The 25,876-nt window shown below is 43.6% G+C and overlaps 1 protein-coding gene across 2 annotated transcripts in view; it reads left to right on the top strand.

The window, feature by feature from the left end:
- STX11 (syntaxin 11) overlaps positions 1–18,696 on the top strand; it is a 70,174-nt gene extending 51,478 nt beyond the window's left edge. Inside the window, exons 1-2 of one of the 2 annotated variants that reach the window (XM_073627754.1) lie at positions 10,105–10,284; positions 16,362–18,696. In XM_073627754.1, coding sequence (XP_073483855.1) covers positions 10,248–10,284; positions 16,362–17,224 — 900 coding nt within the window. In that variant the 5' untranslated portion in view covers positions 10,105–10,247 and the 3' untranslated portion in view covers positions 17,225–18,696. Of the gene's footprint in view, positions 1–10,104; positions 10,285–16,361 lie in introns of those variants that run through there. The other variant, XM_073627755.1, reaches the window with a different exon arrangement.
- Positions 18,697–25,876: the final 7,180 nt, after the last annotated feature.

The raw sequence follows: 25,876 nt of genomic DNA, 5'->3' as shown, positions 1-25,876 counted from the left end.
GATATTGATGGGCAAGGTCTTCTCAGACTCTGACCACTTTGCTTGAACCGCTGTCTCTTCTAGAATTGCTCCCCAGCCCCATAGGCTGGCGTGCGTTGTTACTACTCTCCAGGAAACTGGAATGAAGGATCTTCCTTACTGTAAATACCTGGTTATCAACCACCATATGAGACTCTAGCGTACTTTTGGTGCCAGACAATCCAAGGCTCGGATCTGTTTGTTCCAAGCAGACAGAATACTGTGTTGCAACAGTCTTGAATGAAACTGGACATAGGGAACCGCTTTGAAGGAAGCTACCATCTTCCCTAGTAATCTCATGCAAAGGTGAATGGAAGGACCCTTCCTTGCCTTGACCACCTGGAGCAGCTCTCTTAGAGCTTTGACTTTTGCCTGAGGCAAAAACACCCTTGACTGGGTTGTGTCTATGACCAGGCCCAAATACTCCAGCCTTCTTATTGGCCCCTAGGATGATTTCTCTAGATTGAAAATCCAACCCAGGTGTTCCAGATAAGTGACCGTTCTGGACACCCCATTGTTTAACCATGCTATTGACTGATCTACCAGTACCAGGTTGTCTAGGTAAGCCATTACTGCTATACCCTGGCCCCTTAACCTTGTTAGTACTAGGGCTAGAACTTTGTAAATACTCGGAGCGGTGGCTAACCCAAAGGGCAAGGCCACAAACTGAAAGTAGCGCTGCTCTACTGCAAACCGCAGAACCTTCTGGTGAGCGGGAAAGATTGGCACAAGTAGATACGCATCTTTGATATCTATGGATGATAAAACTTCTCCTCCCCGTAGGTCGGATACAACTGACCGAATTGACTCCATTCGAAAGGAGCGGATGTTTAGGAAGTGATTCAGATCTTTGAGATCTAGACTGGGTCTGATATCTCCATTTGGTTTTGGCACCGTAAAGAGATTTTAATAAAACCCCATGTCCCTCTCTTCGGAGAGGGACCCCAGGGCTTCTTCTGGCCCTGTGTTTTGGTTATGAGGCTTACTCTTTGCCCCTGCCGGTGGAGGCCGTCGCGACTGCCTGGAGGCTGTTGCCCCAGGCATCGGGGGGAAGTATATTTGAAAGAAGGACGTTTTTATTCTTTTTCTTAGCCGGCAGAAGGGTACTCTTACCCCCAGAAATCTCTTAGGTTATTTGGGGAAGATTTGGATAAATATATCTTTCTCCATGAAAGGGAAACCCAGCCAAGAGCTTTTTGCATGGTAACTCAGCTGACCAGTTCTTTAGCCACAGAATCCTTCGCATATGTATCAAAATAAGTGCAAGGCAAGACGTCTGATGGATAGAATCCTTGCTGGTGTCCACCGCAAAACATAAGGCCCTAGGTAGCTCAGCTAAACTTTTGGCCTCTTCAGTTTGAGCAGGAACTCTTTTAATAACTTGCTTGAATTCGTCCCTAAGGGATTGACATATGCCTATTGCTGCTACTGCAGGTTGTGCTACCGCACCAGCTACAGCAAATGAGGCTTTAAGCAGAGATTCTAACTTCTTATCAGCTGGGTCTCTAAATACTTGGACATTTTCCACTGGACAAGTTAAACTCCTGTTCACAGAGGAGATAGCAGCATCTACCGTTTTACCGTTGGCAAATCCCACCTCTTTTTTTGTCCATAAGATAAAGAAGATAGAACTTCTTTGGAGGATAAAACTGCTTATCTGGGTGATCCCAATCTGCATAAATGCTGATTGCTCCAGTAACGGGTACATAGGGGAAGCATATGGACCCTGTGGGGGTCTTAGTGAACCCACAGAGGAGAAGGAAACATCATCCACCTCTGCAGTGGGCAACTGCTATCCAGAACGGACCAACTCCGTAAGGGATTGGATTAGCAATTTCTGAGATTGCAAAGTTGAGAAGTTCTTCAGATGCTGAACCCTCAGAGGAGTCATCCGAACTTCTTTCTGCCTGATCCCCCAAAGGTACCCCAATACTTCCTTCCCATTCTGGTTCCAATACTGGAAGGTCAGGGGCGGGAGAGGGGGATCTGCTGTGTTTTCTCCCCTCCTGGGAGGAATATGCAAGCATATTGGCCATTTTCCCTTCCAAACCAGCCAGAGCCAAAGCCAAATCGTCCTTAGTGACATATGCAGAGGCTGAAATGCTGGAGGTAGCCACAATGCCTGAGAGTCTAGGTGGCTCAGACTGGCCAGATGCTCCAGGTTTTCAGGGGAGGACTGAACTGCGGACGTGCAACTAGGAGCCTCAGACTCTAACCGCAGCGATCTTGCGCTTCCCCCCCTGTTGTATTCCCCTTTTTATGGGAAGACATAGTCCTAAGCACAGAGGTACTAACACAGTGCATTTACTGCCGAACCTTAGTCTAGCAAATGAATAATATGCCGCTTTAAATGCCCAGTCTAAATGCTGAGTAAAATGTGTCCTCTTAAAAATGCCTGCATCTGAACACCCATACAGCTTACATGCCCTTGTATGCTCTGTGTCCCTCTGTCAGCTAACCAGACACTTTCAAAGTGAAATGCTTTTAAAGCTAGTAAGCCTTGCGCCTGTGCCATGTATTACGTGCACGCCAGAAGCGTTCTTATGCTCCGCCCCATTTAAAAAAATTTCAAAAAAGAAAAATTTTTCCCGCGTGTGTGAGGAGGAGGAGGAGGGGGGAGGAGCAGCGCACGCGGGGTCTCGGCAGGGGGTGGGGGGAGGAACTTGACCGCTGTGCTGAATGTGGATGGCCCTCCCAAACCCCTTACTGATGGCTGACAGAGCAGAGAGGAAGCAATGCTGTCCGCAGAAGCCTTTGCTGACACTGAGCATATCGCAGGAGAAGCATGGAATGTTGGAAGCCCGATTAATATATATTAATAAATATATATATATATTACACACTTACACACCTTAGAATCTTTCTGACTTGCCCGTCCCGCCGCAGGACTGCTGGAGATTATCACAGACGAATCCAGCCTTCACCCATCACGGTGGGCCGTGTCATGACAGACCTTCAAGGACAGGGTCCCCCTTAATGGGGTCCACTCCCTTGGACCTGTACAGCACCCTGCTGGAGAACTCTTTGGCTGTCTAAACATGACCAAAGTGTCGGTTCCCAGGGTTCAGCTCTCAAAAGAGAATGCATTACAGGCAGAAACCTTGTTTCTTCTTCCACGAGGCCGGGTACTATCCATTTTGGCTTTCAGGCACTTTGGATGGATCCGTTTGCACATCTACTTGATCCTGTCAGGGATTGCTTAGCAGAGCTCTCTTAGCACTTCATCAACTGCGACCAACACCTTAGACACTGGCGAAAAAACTGAGGTACTCCCTGTATGGGAGGGGTTATATAGGGAGGGGGACTTCCTGTGTGTTTTGTGTGGTGTTTTTTTTTTTTTTTTTTGTGTACCAGTGTCCATTCACCTATAGGTGGCGTAAAAACCCACATAGTGTCCCATAATGTATGATAAAGAAATGTATTTTATTGGGATTTTATGTGATAGACCAACACAAACTGGCACATAATTGTGAAGTGGAAGGAAAATGATAAATGATTTTCCAAATTTTTTTACAATAATGTGAAAAGTGTGGAGTGCATTTGTATTCAGCCCCTTGAGTCAATACTTTGTAGAATCAGCTTTTACTGCAATTACAACTGCAAGTCTTCTTGGGGATGTCTCTACCAGCTTTGCACATCTAGAGTGACATTTTTGGCCATTCTTCTTTGCAAAATAGCTCAAGCTCTGTTAGATGGAGAGCATCTGTGAACAGCAATTTTCAAATCTTGCGATTCTCAATTTGATTTAGGTCTAGACTTTGGCTGGGCCATTCTAACACATGAATATGTTTTCATTTAAATCATTCCATTGTAGGTCTGGCTGTATGTTTAGGGTCATTGTCCTGCTGGAAGGTGAACCTCCGCCCCAGTCTCAAGTCTTTTGCAGACTCTCACAGGTTTCTTCTAAGATTGCCATGTATTTGGCTCCATCCATCTTCCCATCAACTCTGACCAGCTTCCCTGTCCCTGCTGAAGAAAAGCACCCCCACAACATGATTCTGCCACCACCATGTTTTACGGTGGGGATGGTGTGTTCAGGGTTAGTTTTCCTCAACACATAGCGTTTTGCTTTTAGGCCAAAAAGTTACATTTAGGTGTCATCTGAGTAGAGCACCTTCTGCCACATGTTTACTGTATCCCTGACATGGCTTCTCGCAAACTGCAAATAGGATTTCTTATGGCTTTCTTTCAACAATGGCTTTCTTCTTGCCATTCTTCCAAAAAGGTCAGATTTGTGGAGTGCACAACTAATAGTTGTCCCGTGGATAGATTCTCCCACCTGAGCTGTGGATCTCTGTAGCTCCTCCAGAGTTACCATGGGCCTCTTGGCTGCTTCTCTGATTAATGCTGTCCTTGCCCGGCCTGTCAGTTTAGGTGGACGACCACCCACTTTTTAAGGGACCAAAAGTAATGAGACAATTGGCTGCTCAGCTGTTTCATGGCCAGGTGTGTGTTATCCCATTTACAAGGAGCGGCTAAAAGGTCCAGAGTTAATTTCAAGTGTGCTATTTGCATTTGGAATCTGTTGCTGTCAACTCTCAATATGAGATCCAAAGAGCTGTCACTATCAGTGAAGCAAGCCATCATTAGGCTGAAAAAAAACAAAACAAACCCAGCAGAGAAATAGCAAAAACATTAGGTGTGGCCAAATCAACTGTTTGTAACATCCTTAAAAAGAGAGAACGCACCGGTGAGCTCAGCAACACCAAAAGACCCGGAAGACCACGGAAAACAATTGTGGTGGATGACTGAAGAATTCTTTCCCTGGTGAAGAAAACACTCTTCACAACAGTTGGCCAGATCAAGAACACTCTCTAGGAGGTAGGTGTATGTGTGTCAACAATCAAGAGCTGTCGTATGTCAACAATCTGGAACAACATCCTATGGACAGATGAGACCAAGATCAAGTTGTACCAGAGTGATGGGAAGAGAAGAGTATGGAGAAGGAAAGGAACTGCTCATGATCAAAAGCATACCACCTCATCAGTGAAGCATGGTGGTGGTAGTGTCATGGCGTGGGCATGTATGGCTGCCAATGGAACTGGTTCTCTTGTATTTTATTGATGATGTGACTGCTGACAAAAGCAGCATGATGAATTCTGAAGTTTTTTGGGGCAATATTATCTGCTCATATTCAGCAAAATGCTTCAGAACTCATTGGACAGCGCTTCACAGTGCACATGGACAATGACCCGAAGCATACTACGAAAGCAACCAAAGAGTTTTTTAAGGGAAAGAAGTGGAATGTTATGCAATGGCCAAGTCAATCACCTGACCAGAATCCGATTTGAGCATGCATTTCACTTGCTGAAGACAAAACTGAAGGGAAAATGCCCCAAGAACAAGCAGGAACTGAAGACAGTTGCAGTAGAGGCCGTCAGAGCATCACCAGGGATGAAACCCAGTGTCTGGTGATGTCTATGCATTCCAGACTTCAGGCTGTAATCGACTGAAAAGGATTTGCAACCAAGTATTAAAAAGTGAAAGTTTGGATGATTGTTAATCTGTCCCATTACTTTTGGTCTCTTAAAAAGTGGGAGGCACATATTTTGTAATTCCTACACTGTTCACCTGATTTGGATATAAATACCCTCACATTAAAGCTGAAAGTCTGCAGTTAAAGCACATCTTGTTCGTTTCATTTCAAATCCATTGTGGTGGTGTATAGAGCCAAAAAGATTAGAATTGTCGATGTCCCAATATATATGGACCTGACTCTATGTATGGTTGAAGCTAGGAATAATGATTCCACTGTAGATTTTACGTATCACAGAGGGTAGACATGTAAATGGAATGAAAGTCAAATGTTTTCCAGGAAAAACCACTCCAGGGAGGCAATTTCCCAGAACCACTTGGCAGACTTGCTCTCTAAAGAAATCTAAGAATTTTCTGTCCAAGGTACTTGCACACATATGAGAATTGCCATTGTTGACGTGTTTTTAACCGGTTCCCGAACTGCGAACCGCCGTAACTGTACGTCGGCCCTTTAAGACGCTGTAGGAGGCTCGGGTGTGCCAGGAGAGCTGATGCAAGTGCCTGGCGGGCGTGATGACCGCCGGGCACCTGCGATCGCTCGTGACAGCACGAGAAGCTGGATCTTTGTGTGTGTGTGTGTGTGTGTGTGTGTGTGTGTGTGTATGAACACACAAATTCCGGTTCTCTCAGGGGAGAGGAGAGAGATCGTGTGTTCTTACGAAGTATGAACACCGGTCTCTCTCCTCCGTCTAGTCAGTCCCATCCCCCCTACAGTTAGAGCACACCTAGGGAACACAGTTAACCCCCTTGATCGCTCCCTAGTGTTAATTCCCTTCCCTGCCAGTGACATTTATACAGTCTCAAAAAATGTGTCAAAAGTGCCCAATTTGTCCGTCGCAATATCGCAGTCCCCTTTTTTTCAAAAATTGGCACTTTTTCTTTTGTTTTATAGCGCAAAAAATGAAAAACGCAGAGGTGATCAAATACCACCAAAAGAAAGCTCTATTTGTGGGAAAAAAAGACGTAAATTTTGTTTGGGTACAGCGTCACACAACCGCGCAATTGTCATTTAAAGCGACGCAGTGCCGTATCGCAAAAAATGGCCTGGTCATTGAGCAGCCAAATCTTCCAGGGCTGAAGTGGTTAAAAGATATAGGGTTCAGTGTTGACATTCTTATACTACTTTTATTATTTAATGAGTCACAGACCTGAACTGGAACAAGCTTACATCCACTTACATCCACCAAAAAGCCTAAACTATTGTCCTTCCTTCTTTTTCCATGTCAGTAGTTAATTTATAAGTAAAGGCAAGATCAGGATGCCCTGAAGTCTTCACCTTTTTAGGAATAAACTGTTAGCGTAGGAGTGCCACTTGTCCAGGATTCACCCTGACAGTTCGGGGTTCTTAATCATGTATCCGGGTTTCGGCTGGCCTGAAATCCGGACACATTATTTAGAGATCATACTTGCCAGTAAGGTAGAGACATTCCCAGTACCTTCCACCAATGTGTCTGCCTCCCATTTTTGTCCCCAGTCCAGAAACCATACTACCGGCACTTAATTGAATTTATTCCCAAAATATATGCATAGTGTATACTACAAAAAGAAAATGCTGTATGCCACTAAAGTGTTTGGGTTTGGTTTGAAAAAAATGTGGCAACCCTATGTTAACGGCAGCTCCGATATGTCTGTAGCAAATGAGGCCCTTGAGGCCGAATGGTGACCTCCAGAGTTAGGGACAGCTGACATCCTTCTGTGTAGAGTGGGTTACAAGACATGGTGGGTGTAATGCAAGGTAGATTGATGGGCGCCAGACACTTTTGGAATTCAAAAAGATTTATTGTCTCTTGAACAGAACTGGGGGAAAGAGGGTTAGGGCCAGGACACCCTTTAGTAGATGCAATGTTAATTGGCAGACTCAGAGACTTCTATAGGCAGACAGCCATGCAGGGAAAGGCATCCATCTGGACACCACGTCTGCATTGTAGGGCTGCTGTCTCCTATGGCAACAATCTTGTAACAGTTTTTCTAACAAAGGTTGCAATGAACTACTTCACTTCTATTGTAGAACTTCACTCCGCTGAGCTCCTGGTCTTTCACTAGACTAACGGATTCACTTGCTACTGGATCTTTTGAGCTCTTCCAATTTTCTCACTCAGTATCTTCTTCAAGCGTCACCCTCGCGTCTCTGGGTCCCTAGCTTGGCACTCAGATACTCCTCAAGCATCACCCCGCTGGCCTGCTTGGTCCCTGGCTTGGCGCACAATAATGCTCTGCAAGCATGACTTCTGCTGGCTGGGTCCATGCCTTGGCATCTGCTGAAGTTTCCCAATTCTTCACCGTCCCCAGCTGGTGAGAATACTGCTCAGGGACTTGCGTCAGCTACTCAGTGGTCTCTGGTAGCAAGGTGGATGGTCCCTTAGTGGCAACAGATTTCCTTCTACCTCCGACCACAGCTGTTTCTCAGGCTCTCAGGCTGGCAGAACCGTTGCTTCTGGCTGAACTGCAAGCTGCAGTCCCAACCCTACGCTGCCCTCTAGCTTCTAGATAAGCCCTCAGACAGCCTAACAGCCAGATGTCCCTGGGATAGGCCCAAGGCTTATGGCCTAGCAGCCCAGGGCAATACAACACACGTCCACCCAGACAGCCATCCAGGTGGCACAGAACTCCGGTTACCTGACTCCACCCAAATAAATAGGCTCTCCCAGCAGGCCAAGGGACCCAAGAAAATCCCTGTCCATTGGCTGAGACACCTCATTCATTCCTAATCTGTCCTTGCAATGCCCTTGTCTTATCTAATGCCACCTGGCCATCTAGTGACAGAAGAAGAAAGTGCAGCAATTCCAGAATTAGGGTGAAATCAATTGACCTCCTATCAATTAGCCAAGGCAACTATCACTTGGCAAATAAATTTGATAGCAGTCCTGCCTAAACATCAGGGTGCTACATCTCTATACTCAGATGTTCTTCAAAAGAAATCTTTTAGAGAACACACATGATCCAGAGTTATCCTCTTCAGCCTTGCATCACTACTGAGAACTATCATGTGCTTATCAGGTGGGCCCAGTACTTGTTATGTGTCTGTTCCAGGTTAATTACTTGCCAAGCAGCAAAGGGAGGATATGGATGAGAGCATAAAACCTTCGAATATATTGGCCTCTCCCTTTTTATCCCTTTTTTCAAAAATTTAAGGCAGAACCAAACCTTTCCATCCTTTGCAGCAGAGAAAGGTGCCATCTTGGCTTCAATTTAAATTTGTTGTTTCCATGGTGCTGCACATGTGATAAGTTGGCAGCAGCAGTCGTTCCCCCCCCCCCCCCCCCCCCTCCGCTCTGCGTTCTCTGCCTGACACTGTCTGTGAAATGTCATGTCCCACCGAGGCCGCTCTCCACTCTACAGTACAGTGTCCATGTCAGTGTGTGTCCAGTAGCGCAGCCCCGCCCCCCCCCACGCTCTCCTGGCCCTGTCACTACTGGAGCGGAGTACATGGATGGAGGATGCATCATGGGATAGATAACATGGCGTGCCGCCTGGCGACAGATCTCCGGGCTTGGGGACAGGACAGGTGGAGCCTGGGCTGGCTGGAACTGGAAGAGGCACCGTGACCGCACCGACACAGAACAGAAGCAGCAGGCAGGTACACAGGCAGGACAGCAGAGTTGGTGCAAGTGAGGAACAGGTGTTACTGGTGTGCTAAGTAAAAACTGCTGCTTTCTCTCTGACTTAATGAAATTGTATATGTGATGACAATAAAATGTAGTTTTAAAATGTATTTGTATTATGTATGTATATTGATGTGTGTGTGTAATATGTATTATATTGACTGATCTGCCAAATGGCCTCCCCTGAAGCTGTATATAATGGGCGCTGGTGAGGCTGTATATAATGGGCGCTGGTGAGGCTGTTAATGATGGGCGCTGGTGAGGCTGTTAATGATGGGCGCTGGTGAGGCTGTTAATGATGGGCGCTGGTGAGGCTGTTAATGATGGGCGCTGGTGAGGCTGTATATAATGGGTGCTGGTGAGGCTGTATATGATGGGCGCTGGTGAGGCTGTATATGATGGGCGCTGGTGAGGCTGTATATGATGGGCGCTGGTGAGGCTGTATATAATGGGCGCTGGTGAGGCTGTATTTGATGGGTGTGGGGTGTACATGGGCAGGGAAAAGGGGGTGGAGTCAGGGGTGGAGCCAAGGGGGGCGGCAAAATGAGGTTTCGCCTAGGGTGTCAAAAATCCTTGCACCAGCCCTGAGTATATGTAGATTTGCTTTTTAGAAAGAGAATGTAAATTGCAGAACAAAAGATTTTAAAGGAAGCTCCTTATCTGCTTAGAAGTCTTGATGACAAGTAACTGTACCATTTTAAACACATAAAATAAAATTAATCCTGTTCTTGTGCCAGGTCTGCAGAAGGAAGTTCAAATCCACTGTCAGGAAAGCTTCTGCATTGCTATGAAATTGTGTTCAACAGTTATCTTTAAAAAAAGGGTTATTTTTTGTTTTTATCTTTCTAAACATCCTCTTTCCCATTTTGGTAACTTGAGTCATTTGGTAACTTCTTTAAATTGAGAAGTTACACATACAGCTGTCCCCATAAGACAGCCCATTACGTGTGGTCACAGCCTAGCCGCTTTTTTTTAGAGAAATCGATGGGCAGTTCTTGTTTCCTTTCTCTGTAAAAGTTCTCAAAACCACGATGTTGCGTTAAATATTTGTTTAATCTGGTGTATGGAGGTAATTTTAGGAAGGAGAGCAAAATGGAGGAATCAGCAAGTGACGAGAAGCAGTGTACAGGTTGGTGTTGCATTATTTCCTTTTTTTACTTTACAAGAAATGTCGTTCAGCATGAATTGCATTTTTTGCCTCCTCTGGTGCATCACTTCACAACTCTACAGTATATATTGTGCACTGTGGTTGCTTCCATGCTAGGAGTATAGATTTGGAGGACCCAATGGCATAAAAGGCAGAATATATTTAGCAAAAATGAATAAAAAAAATAACTGACAGTTGCTGTTTGTATTTGCTAAAAGTAAGATAATGAATGTTTAAATAGTTAGTATAAATGTTATATGTAACATATGGCAGTAAATTTTTAGCCTCCGACTTTTTTGTTATCCTTAACCGCTCTGACACTGTAGTGGGCAGGCTTCTCACTGATGGAATATTTAAATACCACTTAACTAAAAAGGTTGTTCTAGACCCTTTTTGTGCCATCTACTGTACATGTCACATCCTTGTTGTGTACCGAAACACTGATCATTCCAGGAATCGTTAAACATAGATTCTCCATCCTAAGAATCATTACACAAAGTAAGGAACTGGAAGTGAAGATTGATTTTGGTGCAGCCAATATGAATTATTTTCAAAGTTTCAGGACACACCAATGAGCAAAGAAAAAAAAAATAGGAAAAGCTGTATTTTTGCACCCCTGAGCACGTTTGTAGAGCAGTGCAACTCACTGCAACACTCAATAGGTTAAAGCCTATTTTGGTTCCTGCTGTGGGAAAAAAAAAGAAGCTTAATGCAGTGCATAACCTTAAAAGATAATCCTGCAGTAACTAAAAAAGAAATGCAGCGTTGTAAGTTACATATACCAGCAAGTGTTGCAGTCTGAACCAGCCTGTGTATATTATTTAGGCTAAAACTCTAGAGCAACCTTTCTAAACTAGGGTTCCTACAGAGGTTCCTGGGGTCTCATTCAGCTTTGCCTCTCAGATAATTTCCCACTGACCTCTAGACCTTTTTAGCGATCTGTAAAGGGGGATTTTTCCCACTGACCACAAATGTATGCAGCATTCTTCCCACTGACCATCATAATAATAGAGGACTGTACATATTGTAATAACTAGCAGGAGTTTTGTGAGACTGGAAAGTTATTGCAAAGGTTCCTCCATGTTAAGAAAGGTTCCTCCCTTTTTATGAAGCTCTCACTGTAGAGGCCAATGTATTCTGCCACAATTTATACGAAGGATGAAGATGTTCTCCATTGAAGCTTGTATTACAGTAAGGACCGTCATTTAAACAGAAAATGGGAGATGTGTGCACAGGACAATACTTTCTATTTTTGACTTTTTTGTTCCCTTGGTTGTCTAGCTGAATATATTCATAGTTTCCTGCTGTGTTACATTTGTATACAATTGGTCTGCTCTAAAAGTGTTTTTGTTGGTACAGGTATATAGAAAACGGTTTTTGCATGTGAACAAGGAAATGATCCTGTTCCAAGAATCCTATGTGCTAAAGGTCCCTATAAGTAGGCTAGCATCAAATAATGGCTATCACTTTTTTTTGGGGGGGGGTGTAAGACAGGCGTAATGGTTAGGCTGTCGTGGTCTTTGAGAGTAGCTCCCCAGTCTGGGGGGGGACTCAGGCTTGGGTGCGGAAGGGACCCCTCTTCATGACACACAGAGGGTTCCTGACCAGGAGGCATGGGAGCAAGGTGAGTACAGCAAGAGGACACTGCCAGGCAAATCTCCATGGAGAAAAACAGCCACGTGGGCTGGTGCGTGATACAGTCACAGGACTGAGAAGCATGCCTGAAGGGACTGGATGCAAGCAGTCTGGGATGGATGCAGAGTCAGTGTGGGAGGAATGTGGAGAAGTAGCCAGGAGGACTAGATAAAGGGGCAGCTGCAGCCAGGCAGGTTGGCAGTGCCTGAAGAGGTGATACAGGGAGCAGTAGCCACAAGAGAAGGACAGCTAGTACCAAAGACCTCTCTCTATTTTTTTGCTAAACCAAAAGAGGCCCGCTGTCCCTTCTTGCAAAGGGCAATTACAGGAATTCGACTGAGTGTTGAATCAGAACCAAAGTGCTAGCTGGTCCTTGGAATTATAGTTCTACAAGCAAGTGTGTGCTGGAGGTAGAAGAAAGGAGTGTGTATATAGGTTGAGTCCCTAAAGAGTTCTGCTGATCAAGTGGGCCGTCTTCCAGTGGGATCAAAACCTGTTGCCCAGCAGTCTGTATAATCAAAATGAGCGCAGCACACAAGGATGCTATATATCACTGAACGTTCTATGATCAGGCATAGTTTTGAAGGAGCAGATCCTCTAAGGTAGTCAATTCCTTAACCAATAGCTCCCTATAAGGTAAGGAGCAGAAAACCACTAACTATATTCCAATCAATGAGAAATGGACATAGTTCCAATAGTGATGAAAGAAAGAGAGGGGGTACTATCCCATTGCATAGAATATGAACCTGCCGGTGGTATTTGGACTTATGCCGGGTCCGAAATGTTGGGTGGGACAGAGTTTGTGAAAACTTTAGCTTCTCAAAAAGGGAGGGTCATAGGCCCCACAAAAGACCAGTAGAACCTGTCCATGTAGCTATCCAAAGGTGAAGGAGTTGGAATTAAGCCCCTCCTTAAGGCAGGTTAGATCCATGGAAATGCTTGAAGATTGCATGGGGCAATAGCCTGCTCTATAAAGACGACCCACTGCTTAACAGAGCCGCCATGGAACCAATTGACCACTCTGGTCAAATCTGCAGTGACATGACGCAAATAGTGTCTCTGTAAAATTGTTTTGCAGAGCCCGGTTTTAGACTCCCCCAGATAAATAGTAAATGCCTTTTTGTAGAGACTCAAAGAATAAACGCGGGATACAGATCTTTTGAGGGGTTACAACCCTCCCTATACTCTATCCATCATGAAAAAAAGAGGTTTGCCTGTAAACCGGTCTTTATCTCAAAGTGATTAAACCACTTTACGAAGGCCCCTTTAACGCCAGAATTCCGATTAGGTCCACCTGTCAGTTTTTCAGGCGGACCTGATTGGAAGGTCCATGGAACCCTATGAACAAGCAGATGTAAACAAACTTGTCCATTTACACCCACCTACCTCTGGGTCCATCCAGGTCTGAAAAAGGAAAAACAGAAAAGGACTGCGTCATTTTTCTGTTTTTGTGGGCCAGACTGCAGGTAGCCTGATGTAAATGGACTGCTGAGTCCATTTACAACCAGCCACCCATAGAGCTGACAGGGGTCCACCTGTGTCTGCCAGAAACTGCATGAACATGGATGTGACATCCATCCCATTCAGCTCTGATCAGCAGGAGATCTGCTCACAGATTCCTTGCTCATTGGAGCGGAATCCACTGCGAGGTAAAGAGGCCTAGTAGTCGGGCACCTAAACATGCCTAAACATGCATTTTAGATGTCTTGCCAAACACCCTATAACCTGGATCTCATCATTGCTCCCTCAGTGTGACTGTCAGCCTCATAAAATAATAGTAATATGAAGGAATCCGAACGAGGGATCTGGTTAAGTTCCTGTAGCGCAATAGGGATAATACTTAGACATGCTTGTTAATCATAATGAAACCGTTTAAAGAAAAACTCAAAGAAACTCAAAGAAAAAAAAGCTGTTTTAAAGCTTCCATACAGCCACCCACTTACCAAAGGCACACTTTTTTTTATTTTTTAAATGCTTTCTATGTTCTTTTTTTTTCACATGATACCAATACTCACAATGACTCCTGCTTTTAAAATTGGTGGTGGAAGTGGTTGCATCCTGCTGGTTTATGTGTCAAAACAACAAACTGGGTAAAGCATATGGTTCCCTTTATTCACCCCAACCCTACGAGCATATACTTACCTTCTGTTTAGTCCCCCCGCTCCTCTGTTTTGCTGTGAACAATAAGGGGAAATAGCCCTGTGTAACCTCAAGTCAGATTTCTACCCTAAACTAGCTGACACGGGGTCTCTCCTTTCCATTCCCATGTTGCAATTATAGGGCTTGGTAATTGGCAGTTGGGGTGAGCCACATGCTCCTCTATACCCTAAAAGTTTTTCTTAATTTCAGCTGGGAAAAGGTATTTGCCACTGGTAAGAGGGATATTAAACAAACCTGCAAGCACCAGCACTGTCATATATTTCAAAAAGTATATATATCTTGCTTTTACCATAACCTACCACCAAAGAACAACTAAAAATAAATTCTTTCTCTTGACAATCACAGTGATACCACTAATGTGTGTTTAGTTTTTTTTTTGTTTTTACCTATAGTAGGGCCCAGAAACACTACTGTGCAGTTTGCAACAAATGTTACTGACACTACAGTGATACTAAATTGAAAAAAAAAGTTGCTGACCTAAAATACACTGACCCTGACTTTTGACCGTAACTCTAATGCCCCGTACACACGGTCGGATTTTCCGATGGAAAATGTCCGATCGGAGCGTGTTGTCGGAAATTCCGACCGTGTGTGTCCTCCATCGGACATTTTCCATCGGATTTTCCGACACACAAAGTTGGAGAGCAGGAGATAAAATTTTCTGACAACAAAATCCGTTGTCGGAAATTCCGATCGTGTGTACACAAATCCGACGGACAAAGTGCCACGCATGCTTAGAATAAATAAAGAGATGAAAGCTATTGGCCACTGCCCCGTTTATAGTCCCGACGTACATGTTTTACGTCACCGCGTTTAAAACGATCGGATTTTCCGACAACTTTGTGTGACCGTGTGTATGGAAGACAAGTTTGAGCCAACATCCGTCTGAAAAAATCCTAGGATTTTGTTGTCAGAATGTCCGAACAAAGTCCGACCGTGTGTACGGGGCATTACTCTGAAATTGTGAAAGGTCTGAGGAAACGGTGAAGGTTTGAGGGATAAAACCTATCAGCAAAGGGTTATAGTAGAACTAAAGGCATTTTTCTTTTTCATTTTTGATAGCGTAAGGGTTTTTTTCTTTTTTGATTTGTGTAATATTGAGGAGATTTCCCTTTTACTTCTGTCACATAACCAAAACAGGAAATAAGAGGAAATCCTCATATGAGGGAATCCCTGGTTGTCACTAGAGCGTTTGACCCTAATGGAAAATGTTCCCTCTATTACTTTTCTGGTAACAACCCAATGTGGATATTTTTTTCACTTTCACTATTGGTGACTGTAAACGGACAAATAGAGAGGGTGAATCCCCCTAATGGGGGCATAAACGGCAATAAAAACCTTAGAGGGGTTGTAAATCCTTGCCAATCTATTCAAATTTTTAAAAATTGCTTTTATTTATACTTTTAATGTACATATTTAGTAAACTGTGGATAACAAAAGTAAGGTAATGCCCTTTTGCGTTATTTTAGAATAGCAAAATGTAATAGGCAATCAAAATTCTTTCTCTGTATGTGTCGCTTCTATCTATGTGTGAGACTTATATTGTGGTTGGTGATCACAGAACATCTTGTAGCATGGGGTTTTCCTGCCAAGGCATTGGTTCAGTTTCACACAGTGGTAGATGGCAGAAAGAATCAAAATTAAACCATACTAAAGAGTTTTTGTAGAAAATAAAACAATGTAGTCATAAATGGCAGGTTTTTGTCATGTTTTGAGTTGACTGTTAGGCCCCATTCACACTAGCGCGTTTTTTGATGCATTTTGCATTTTGCAGAAATGCACGGGAATTTTTTAACATGGGTTCCTATGGAACATGTTCACATCAATGCTTTTTTGTATCGCCGCGTTTTTGGAAAGGGTCGGGGACTTTTTCTCATGCAAAATGCAGCGTTTTGCATGTAATGGTTTTCAATGGACAAGCATCAAAAACGCAAGTGCACCTTTTTTGCAGCGTTTTTGATGCGTTTTTGGTGCGTTTTTGCCGTTTTTTTTTTTTTTTTTTTTTTTATTTTTTTTTTTTTTTGTAATTTTTTTGTAAGACTGTAAAAAAAAATGAAAAAAAAAAAAAAAAAACGCAAAACGCAAATCGCGGCAAAAACGCGGCAAAAACGCGGCAAGCATGAAAAAAAAACCTCCAAAAACGCTCAAAAGCAACATGCATAGGTGTGAATCGAGCCTAATTGCTAGGCAACTTTCTATATCTATCCATTTATTTACAATTTACCACACTTTTTTGCTTACTTATTTTTTTGCTTCTTTTGTAGTAACCATGAAGGACCGTCTGAGTGAGCTGCTTGAGTATTCAAGACTTCATAGTCAATATGTTCAAAATGGTGAAGAGGATCTTTCTCAAGAACTTGCTATGTTTGAAACAGACCATTCTTTAGAAGTCCTCTACAATGATATACAGGTCATTCGGACAGAGAATCACTTACTAAAAGTTGATGTAAAACGACTGGGGAAGCAAACCACGCGCTTTCTCACTTCAATGCGTCGCCTTAGCAGTATCAAAAGAGATTCAAACAGTATTGCTAAAGACATTAAGTTACGAGGAGAAGGCATTCACAGAAAGCTTCAAAACCTCAAAAACCTTAGTGAAGATGCTGAAACTGCACATGGGGAAAACTCTGTTATTGCACGTGTGTCTAAAGCACAGTATAATACGCTTACGCGAGCCTTCCAGAAAGCCATGGTTGAATACAATGAAGCTGAAATGGTTCAGAGAGAGAACTGCAAGATCCGCATACAGCGCCAGCTGGAAATCATGGGCAAAGATGTATCTGGAAACCAGATAGAAGACATGATAGAACAAGGAAAATGGGATGTCTTCTCTGAAAATCTTCTTTCTGATGTTAAAGTTGCTCGTTCAGCCCTTAATGAAATTGAAACCCGGCACAAAGAATTGCTAAAGCTGGAGACTCGTATAAGAGAGGTCCATGACCTCTTCTTACAGATGGCCTTGTTGGTTGAGGAGCAGGCTGAGACTCTGAATGTTATTGAGTTAAACGTGGAAAATGTTAAAGATTACGTTAGTGTTGCCAAAGCTCAGATCAAACAAGCTGTGGAATATAAAAAGAAAAATCCATGCCGTCAATTTTTCTGTTGTTGCTTTCCTTGCTGTAACTAAGCTAAAATAATCCAAATGAGTGTGTTAAAAGACTGGTATTTGCAAGGAATAAACATGTTTCCAATGTTTATGGACCTCATTTAAAACCAACAGAATGGATGCTACAGGGTCACCAAATATTATTATTATTATTATTATTTTTTTTTTTTTATACGGGACCTCCATTGGTAACCAAATGTGTGAAATATTGCATATTGTTGAAGAAGTGGTATTAATCATCTTCTAAACATATAGCAAAGGTGAAAAACTGCATGTTTCTAAGGTGGTAGGGGCCGAAAGGGTTCCAGCTATTTTAAATTTAATTGAAACTAGGATATACTTTAGTATTTAGTCAAACATTAGCATACACAGGCATGCATTAGTAACTGCAAATGGTTTTAAAGTATATTTTTTGTTATATGTAAGAAAAAAGACATTAGTAAATGGCTTAGTGTTATGTCCTTTGTGATAATGCTGTATTATTAAAAGTGTAAAATGATCTTATATGTTCCAATTTGTTAAGAAGAAAAGAGGATAGTTTAGGCTTGCATAGTTTTGGTAAATCTACAATATAAAAAAAAAACATTTGCCCATGGGACCTTGACCAAGTGGTGTTCATTAACAACAAGTGCAACAAATTTTATTAAGATTTAACGAAAAAAGAAAAAATACACATAACATTTACATTTCCACATGAGTAGGAAACAGAATAAAATCCAATTACTGACCAATGTACATTCTGAATACCAGCCTAATTACTCATTGTTGAATTGCTGAAGCTGAAATCTTTATGCATTTCGTGGGACAAAGCCCACTCTGATTCTCTGGAGATCCAGCATACCTCTATGCTGATAGTTTTCAGTTTTTTTTCCCATATTTGCTATGAAGACATAATAACTCAGGGGTTCTGAAGTGGGGGACTCTCCATGTGTACCTTGCTGCCCACCCACCCTCAGCTCCTGTAGGGGGGGGACCCTCCTTTGTGATGATCTTCAACATTGGGATCCAGACAAGATTGTTCCACATAGCCTTTGATTTTTGATTGGGCTTTAATTCTGCAGTTCTGGCAGATTTTATTTGTGATTTCACTGCTATATGTACACTTAAACCAACATTGGCTGTCCCCAGATGAAGTGGGCTTTGTCCTGCGAAATTCATAGTGATTACAGATTCAGCAAGTCAACAATGATCTATTAATTAGGCTGGTATACAGAATGTATATTGGTGAATAATTTGTATTTTTTCTGTTTCCCACTCATGTAGAAATGTTATGTGTATTTTTTTTTTTTTCTTTTTTGTTAAATCCTAAAAGAAATTGTACTTTTTATATAACCTTGTTGTGCTTGTTAATGAATACCACCCTGTCAAAGTCCCATGGGCAAATGGACTTTTTGTTTTTGTTAGACATTTTTGGGACTGAGTGCTGTTCAAGTTTGAATATATGGTGGCTTCTTTTTCTTCTTCTTGTAAATATACAATCTCTGCCTGATCTATTTTGTAATTGGGTTGTAGTATGTGATCAGCCTTAATGTTACCAAATCTGATATATAAAAAAAAATGATTGCCCTGAGTAAATGGATACCAAACATGTAAAGATTTAAAATTTTGCACGCTTGTAAAATGGCAACAAACTATGGCACCTAAAGTCTCCAGAGGCGACACTTTAAAAGCCCTTACACATTACCAGTTTAACAACTTCAATACAGGTCACTTTCGCACCTTCCTGCCCAGGCCAATTTTCAGCTTTCAGCACTGTCACTTTTTAAATGACAATTGTGCGGTCATGCTGCACTGTACCCAAACTAAATTTTTATCGTTTTGTTTCCACAAATAGAGCTTTCTTTTGGTAGCATTTGATCACCTCTTCAGTTTTTATTATTTGCTAAACGAATAAAAAAAGACCGACAATTTTGAAAAAAAAAAAAAGTTTTTTTTCCTTTTTGTTTTTGTTATAAAATTTTGTAAATAAGTTAGTTTTTTTTTTTTTCCTCCTTCACCAATGGGCACTGATAAGTTGCACTGATGGGTACTCATAGGTGGCACTGGTTGGCACGATAGGCGACACTTGTCACTGAAAGGCTGCAGTGATGGGTACTTATGGGTGGCACTGATAGGCGGCACTGCTGGGCCCTGAAAGGCAGCACTGATGCGCATTGATGGCTGGCACTGATAGATTTAACTGATAGGCATCACTGGTGGCACTGGCAGGCATTGGGGATGGACACTGATTGGCATTTCCCTGGTGGTCTAGGGTGGCATACCTGGTGGTCCAGTGTGGTGACCATGCCTGGTGGTCCTGGGTGGGCATCTGAGGGGGGCTGTGCTGATAAACAGCACAGACCCCCCCCCTGTCAGGAGAGCAGCCGATCGGCTCTCCTCTACTTGCGTCTGTCAGATGCGAGTGAGGAAAAGCCGATCAATGGCTCTTCCTGTTTATATCGTGATCAGCCGTGATTGGACACAGCTGATCACGTGGTAAAGAGTCTCTGTCAGACTCTTTACCTAGATCGGAGTTGCGGTGTGTCAGACTGACATGCCGCAACAACGATCGTCGCGATGCATGCCCCTGGGAGCATGCAACGGCTTGATATTCTGAAAGACGTCGTATGACGTCTGGTCAGGAAATCGCAACCACTTTGCCGACGTCATTTTGTTATATGGCGGGTGGCAAGTGGTTAAACATGAGCTGTGGTGCTAGAATTATTGTTCTCACTCTGATGTTTGTGGTGACATTTAAAAAAAAACAATTATACATATGAACTACATCCCTTGTGATGGCTTGGGGAGTGGCAGGTACTCTTTATTGAAAGATCAGGGGTCTCCCCTGCCCTCCAAGACAGACATACAAGATGAGATCAGTTTGATCGGCTGCTTTCCTTGCACTGTACTGGCCAGGTAAACACTGTACTGGCCAGGTAAACACTGAACTGAAACCAGAAATGATGAAATTCTTGTCGCTTCCAGCTGCATTTGTCACAGAGGAGAGGGAGAAACTGATGTTCCTTCTTCACCCCAGTGGGCAGCCAACCCAAATGCTTGCAGCAGTCCTGGGCTTCCCGGTGGAACAGGAGAGCCTGGGAACAGCAATGAGCGCGAGGGGGCCTCTGCAGACATGATCCTAATATAACCATTTCTCATCCAAGATGTGTGTGTGCATATATTTGCAAAAAAAGAGAGGGAAAAAAAAAGAGAGAGCGAGTCGCCCTGGGACTTTAAATGAGGTGGTCACAGTTAGCCACTGAGTAACAAGAGTAATAGCAGTATAAATGTTTATTAAAATTAATGTACATACATGGATAATATAGCATATTAGCTCAGCCAATGGATTTGCACATAATGAAGAGAATAATTAAAGTTGATACAAACATTATAAAATGCAGTATATACAAATGCACGCATCAGAAAACCTGACGCACGTTTTGCGAGATCATTGCTCGCTCATCAGGGGTGGATGCGGATGAGATGTATCTAAATAGACAAAAAGATGTGTCACAGTGATAAATGTAAGAACAATGGCAGAATGGGCCAGAGCAAAACGGCCCAATATTTACCAATGAACGAAACCAGGGTTTCCTTCGCTGAACCCCTAAATGGACGGCAGCAGCCAGAGTATGGCACGGGAGCTGAGAGGGGAGAAGACAGACAAGGGTACCCCCAGGGGGGACCCCAGGAGGCAGACATGGCATAAGTGGAGGTGAATGGTCCTATTGTTTCTGTATGTAGCTTGATGTGTGCATATATATGTACACTGGATGCAAAGTGTTTAAAAATATTCCTTCTCTTCTCTGTCTACCTATTCTGCCAACCCTATGTAAAAAAAAAAAAAAAAAAAAAAAAAAAAAAAAGATCTGTATCCTTAACTTTTTTCTTTTCATATCTCTATATATTTTTTTTTTATACCCCTCTGGTCTGATTGCATGATCCTGCCTCTCTGGTTCCTCTGTGTCATTTAGCACTCAATGCCTGGGAATTCTGGGAGTAGTGACATCATCCATAGGCTCCCATGGCCCAGCTATTGTTGGTGCTCCCTCTTCAAAATACTAGAGGACTCCAGTTGTCTTCCTTAACCAATGAGCAGTTAGCAATGATGTTTCAGTGTGCAGTAGGGATAAGCCGAACACCCCCCGGTTCAGCTTGTGGCAGAACATGCGAACAGACCAAAAATTTGTGCGAACCCCGTTAAAGTCTATGGGGCTTGAACGTGAAAAATCAAAAGTTCTAATTTTTAAAGGCTAATATGCAAGTTATTGTCATAAAAAGTGTTTGGGGACCCGGGTCCTGCCCCAGGGGACATGTATCAATGCAAAAAAAAGTTTTAAAAACTGCCTTTCTTTCGGGAGCAGTGATTTTAATAATGCTTAAAGTGAAACAATAAAAGTGTAATATTCCTTTAAATATTGTGCCTGGGGGGTGTCCTATAGTATGTCTGTCTGTAAAGTGACTCATTTTTCCCGTGTTTAGTCCCTGCACAAAATGACATTTCTAAAGGAAAAAAAGTCATTTAAAACTGCTTGCGGCTGTAATGTAATGTTGCACCCACCCTGCCCATTACTGGGCCCTTTGGGTCTGGTATGGATATTAATTGGAACCCCGCACCCAAATAAAAAAAAAGGCGTGGGGCCCCCAGGCCCTATATACTCTGAACAGCAGTATACAGGCAGTCGCCGGGTTACATACAAGATAGGGACTGTAGGTTTGTTAAGTAAGGATGAGCTCCGGCGTGTTTGATCTCTGCAGCCGCGCATCGGGACAATGTCTTACTGCCTGTGATTAGCGCAGCGCAGTGCCGACTTCCTGGCGGGCTCTGCATGTGGGCTGTGCGAACACGCCAGAGCTCATCCTTATTGTTAAGTATTAAGGATTGGTGATAAAACATCAGTGGAGACACCTTTTTTCCATATTAACTCTTACAGGAGAGAATTTCCCTACCTAGGTGTAGATTTCCTCTCACTTCCTGTTGTCTCCTTCCGTTTGTAAGTAGGACTCGTTTGTAAGTCGGATGTTTGAAAATAGGCGACCGCTTGTATATGCTATACGGCCTGCCCTATACAGTCTGCGGAAAATTGGGTGTTGGTGGTACCAGAACACTGTAAGCCCTCACAGTTACTCTTGGTGGGCGCTGGAATGGGCCCTGCTGTGAAATATTATATCAAGAATTGTAATTACATGTTCCTGTTAAACAGGGGCAGAAAAATTGGGCCTTAGATGGTGGTGGTGGCACAACACTGTAAAGCCTCACATATACTTTTGAGTGCAGGAACGGGCCCTGCTGTGAAATATTAGATCAAAAATTGTAATTACAATACAGTGCATCCGTAGTGCAGTTGCTACTACTTTTCTGGTGGTGTACACAGTACACAATACAGTGTAGTGCGGTGTTACAAAAACAAAATGTACATCATGTCCAGAAGGCCACCAAGGAGAGGCAAATGCTCACAGGCCACTAAAAGAGGGCAAGCAGGCTCTGTGTCCACAGTGCTGGTCATGAACATGGTGCATCCTCTGCCGGTGGCCGTGCGGCATACTTGTCCTCTTCTTCTTTTTTTTTTTTTTTTTCTGCTGCTGGTCGTGTTATTGAGCCAGAACATGCAGAAGAATTGGTGGAGTCTATAACAAAGCCGTCCTCATCCTCCTCATACTCTGTCACCTAGGCTCAGAGTAGTTTTCCATCCTATGCAGCTGCCAGAGCGGCTTATTCCACCGGCTCCTTGTCCACATTCACTCTTTCCGTAGCCCAACCATCATGCATGGAGGAGTCCCCCGAATTATTTGACCTCAGTGTCGGGTACATGCTGCTGGAGGATGCGCAGTGATTTGAAGAAGGTTCCAATGTTGGTTGCCAGGTTGAGGAAGGGAGTAAAGTGAGCCTAGAGAGAGGGGGTGCCCAAAAAGGACAAGAAACTGGCAGTCGTGTTCCCCCAGATGCAGCATAGTACCAAGTTTGCTCCAGTGACGAGGAGGGAGGGGATGATGAGGTCACTGACTCTACTTGGGTGCCTGACAGAATAGAGGAGGAGCAGGAGCCACAATTCCGAGGCAGGATGTCCTCTAGGGGGCAGCTTAAGGGCAGCCACCCTACTGCATCACACAGCAGAGCTCCGCAGGTGCAGGGCGCTGCTGACTCCCCGCTGATTTTGAAAAGTTCCTTGGTGTGGGCCTTTTTGGACACGTGCAGCAGATCGCACCGTTGCTGATTGCAACCTATGTCTGAAGCAGATCAAGCGTGGCCACAACAGCAGCCGCTTGGGCACCACATGCTTGACCAGACATATGACGACCTCCCATGCAGTCTTTCCGGTATACTATATTTGAGATTTAATATCTCTCAGCTATGATTTGGGTTAAATGAGAGTTATTTGACCATGAGTGAAAGCTTTAACACAATAACAACATTTATTGGTGAGTAGTTGAAAGTCTATCTAATACACAACCATCTAGCTATAGTCTACACCAAGGAAAAAAATATTAGGTTAAAATAAGAGAATTATATGAAGGAATACAGAGTATATTCCTGAAAACATTAATCTGCAAACATATTTAGTAACAAGTAAAATGCAGACCTTTCCCATAATTACCCTTTGCACCAAGGTTCCATTCTAATGGTTGCTTTCCCATAAAAGTCTGTGTTTCCCTCCCATCTAGTCTGTGCATATCATTATATGCCATGCTGATGCCTCATTGGTTGGCATAGCATGGCTCTGATTGGTGAGCTTCCCTATTCCTGGGTAAGGACTGGTTACCTCTCCAATCCCTATAGTTTACATAAGTCAGCCCCCTTTAATACAAATCCTTGTGACTATTCTGAGCAGTAGCTTAACTTGAATTTTCCAAGGAAGTTAAGTATTGATTACGGGTTGGCCTCCCTTCATTGCATATCCCAGCATGGGATCCTTTGAAGTGAAAGTGCAAAACAATGAGATTTGGATCCCATTGTTTGTATACACAAGCCTAGGCACCGACTTGTCTGGTCTACCAGAGATTTCTGTGAAGATAATATGTTCCGCCCTACATAGATACAAGCTAAATTAAATATAATCATAATTACAATATTTTACAGATATTAATGGAGTTTTCACATAAAGTCATAAGGCAACCAGTCCGTTGGCAACAGCACTTGAAAGACCCACATCAAAGAAAAAGGCGGACTTCTGCTTGCTCCTCATCTGGGATCTCCAACCCTACTCCAGTCCTCTCAAAAACCTGCACTAAGAGGAATGAAGGTATAGCAATAGGTGTCCCAAGTACTTGCAGCCAATCTGCTAGCAGTACACCACCATCTGATTTTAGCAGGCAAATTTCCCTACCCCAGTTGCTAAACCGTAAAAAGAAATTTGGTCCCAGCCATCCGCATGCTCACAGTCTGAATGCTAGCTTGAATGCCAGCTTGGTGAAATTCCTAGCACTGCAACTACTGCCTTTTCAGCTGGTAGACTCTGTCCCCTTTAATGAATTTGTGGAATGTGCTGTACCTCAGTTGCAGGTTCCAAAATGCCATTTCTTTTCATGGAAGGCCATTCCAGCTCTCTACCGGCATATGGAAGGCAATGTTTTTGTCTTGTTGGACAGGGTGGTCAGCAGTAAGGTGTATATTACCGCAGACTCATGGTCTAGCAGGTGCACTGGGTAACTCTGCTTGCAGCTGGGAAGGATGCAGGACAGGGTTCAGTATTGTTGGAGCTTGTTTTGCCACCATGCCTCCAAAATGCTAGCGGTGATTCTGCCACAGCTCTCTCCTCCACCCCCTCCTTTTCTTCTTCTTACTCTATGGCCTCTTCTGCAGATTTGTTGTCTGAACCAGCGGTGCTCCGTAAGGGTTCAAGGGGCGACGCAAGCACTCAGGCAAAAAGATGCCATGCGGTGCATGGGTTACATAGTTGCATAGTAGGTGAGGTTGAAAAAAGACACAAGTCTATCAAGTCCAACCTATGTGTGTGATTATAGTATATGTCAGTATTACATTGTATATATGTTGTGGACGTTCAGGTCCTTATCTAATAGTTTCTTGAAATTATCGATGCCCCCCCGCTGAGACCACCGCCTGTGGAAGGGAATTCCACATCCTTGCCGCTCTTACAGTAAAGAAACCTCTACATAGTTTAAGCATAAACCACTGCTTAGGGGACAGGAGCCACACTGGGGCAGAGATTCTGTCAGCTCTGCAGGGGCAGGCTCAGAGGTGGTTGATGCCATGCCAGCTTCAGCCAGGAATGGTTGTATGCAACAATGGCACCAACCTTCTCTCCGATAGGGACACTTGACCCATGTTCCATGTTTGGCACACATCCTGAATTTGGTGGTGCAGCAGTTCTTGAGCAGCTACCCAGGCTTACAAGATCTCCTGAGGCAGGCCAGAAAAGTCTGTGGTCATTTCCAACGGTCATACAATGCCAATGCTCGGCTGGCTGACATTCAAAGGGAATGCAACCTGCCCACCAACCGCCTCATTTGTGACATGTCCATCAGGTGGAAGTCAACGTTGGCAATGCTGCAGCGGCTGTACATGCAGCAGAGGGACATCAATGAGTATCTGTGTAAGTATGGCACCAGGACAGGGTCAGGGGAGCTTGGCTTCTTTTCACCACGCCAGTGGCTACTGATCAAGGATGCATGCACTGTCCTGTCGCCATTTGATGAGGCCACGAGGATGGTGAGCAGTGACAGTGCATGCATCAG

Source organism: Aquarana catesbeiana, linkage group LG04, assembly GCF_042186555.1.
Source record: "Aquarana catesbeiana isolate 2022-GZ linkage group LG04, ASM4218655v1, whole genome shotgun sequence".
Taxonomy (NCBI): Eukaryota; Metazoa; Chordata; class Amphibia; order Anura; family Ranidae; genus Aquarana; species Aquarana catesbeiana.
Note: the sequence above shows the minus strand (reverse complement) of the source record. Positions and strands in the feature narration are given on the sequence as shown.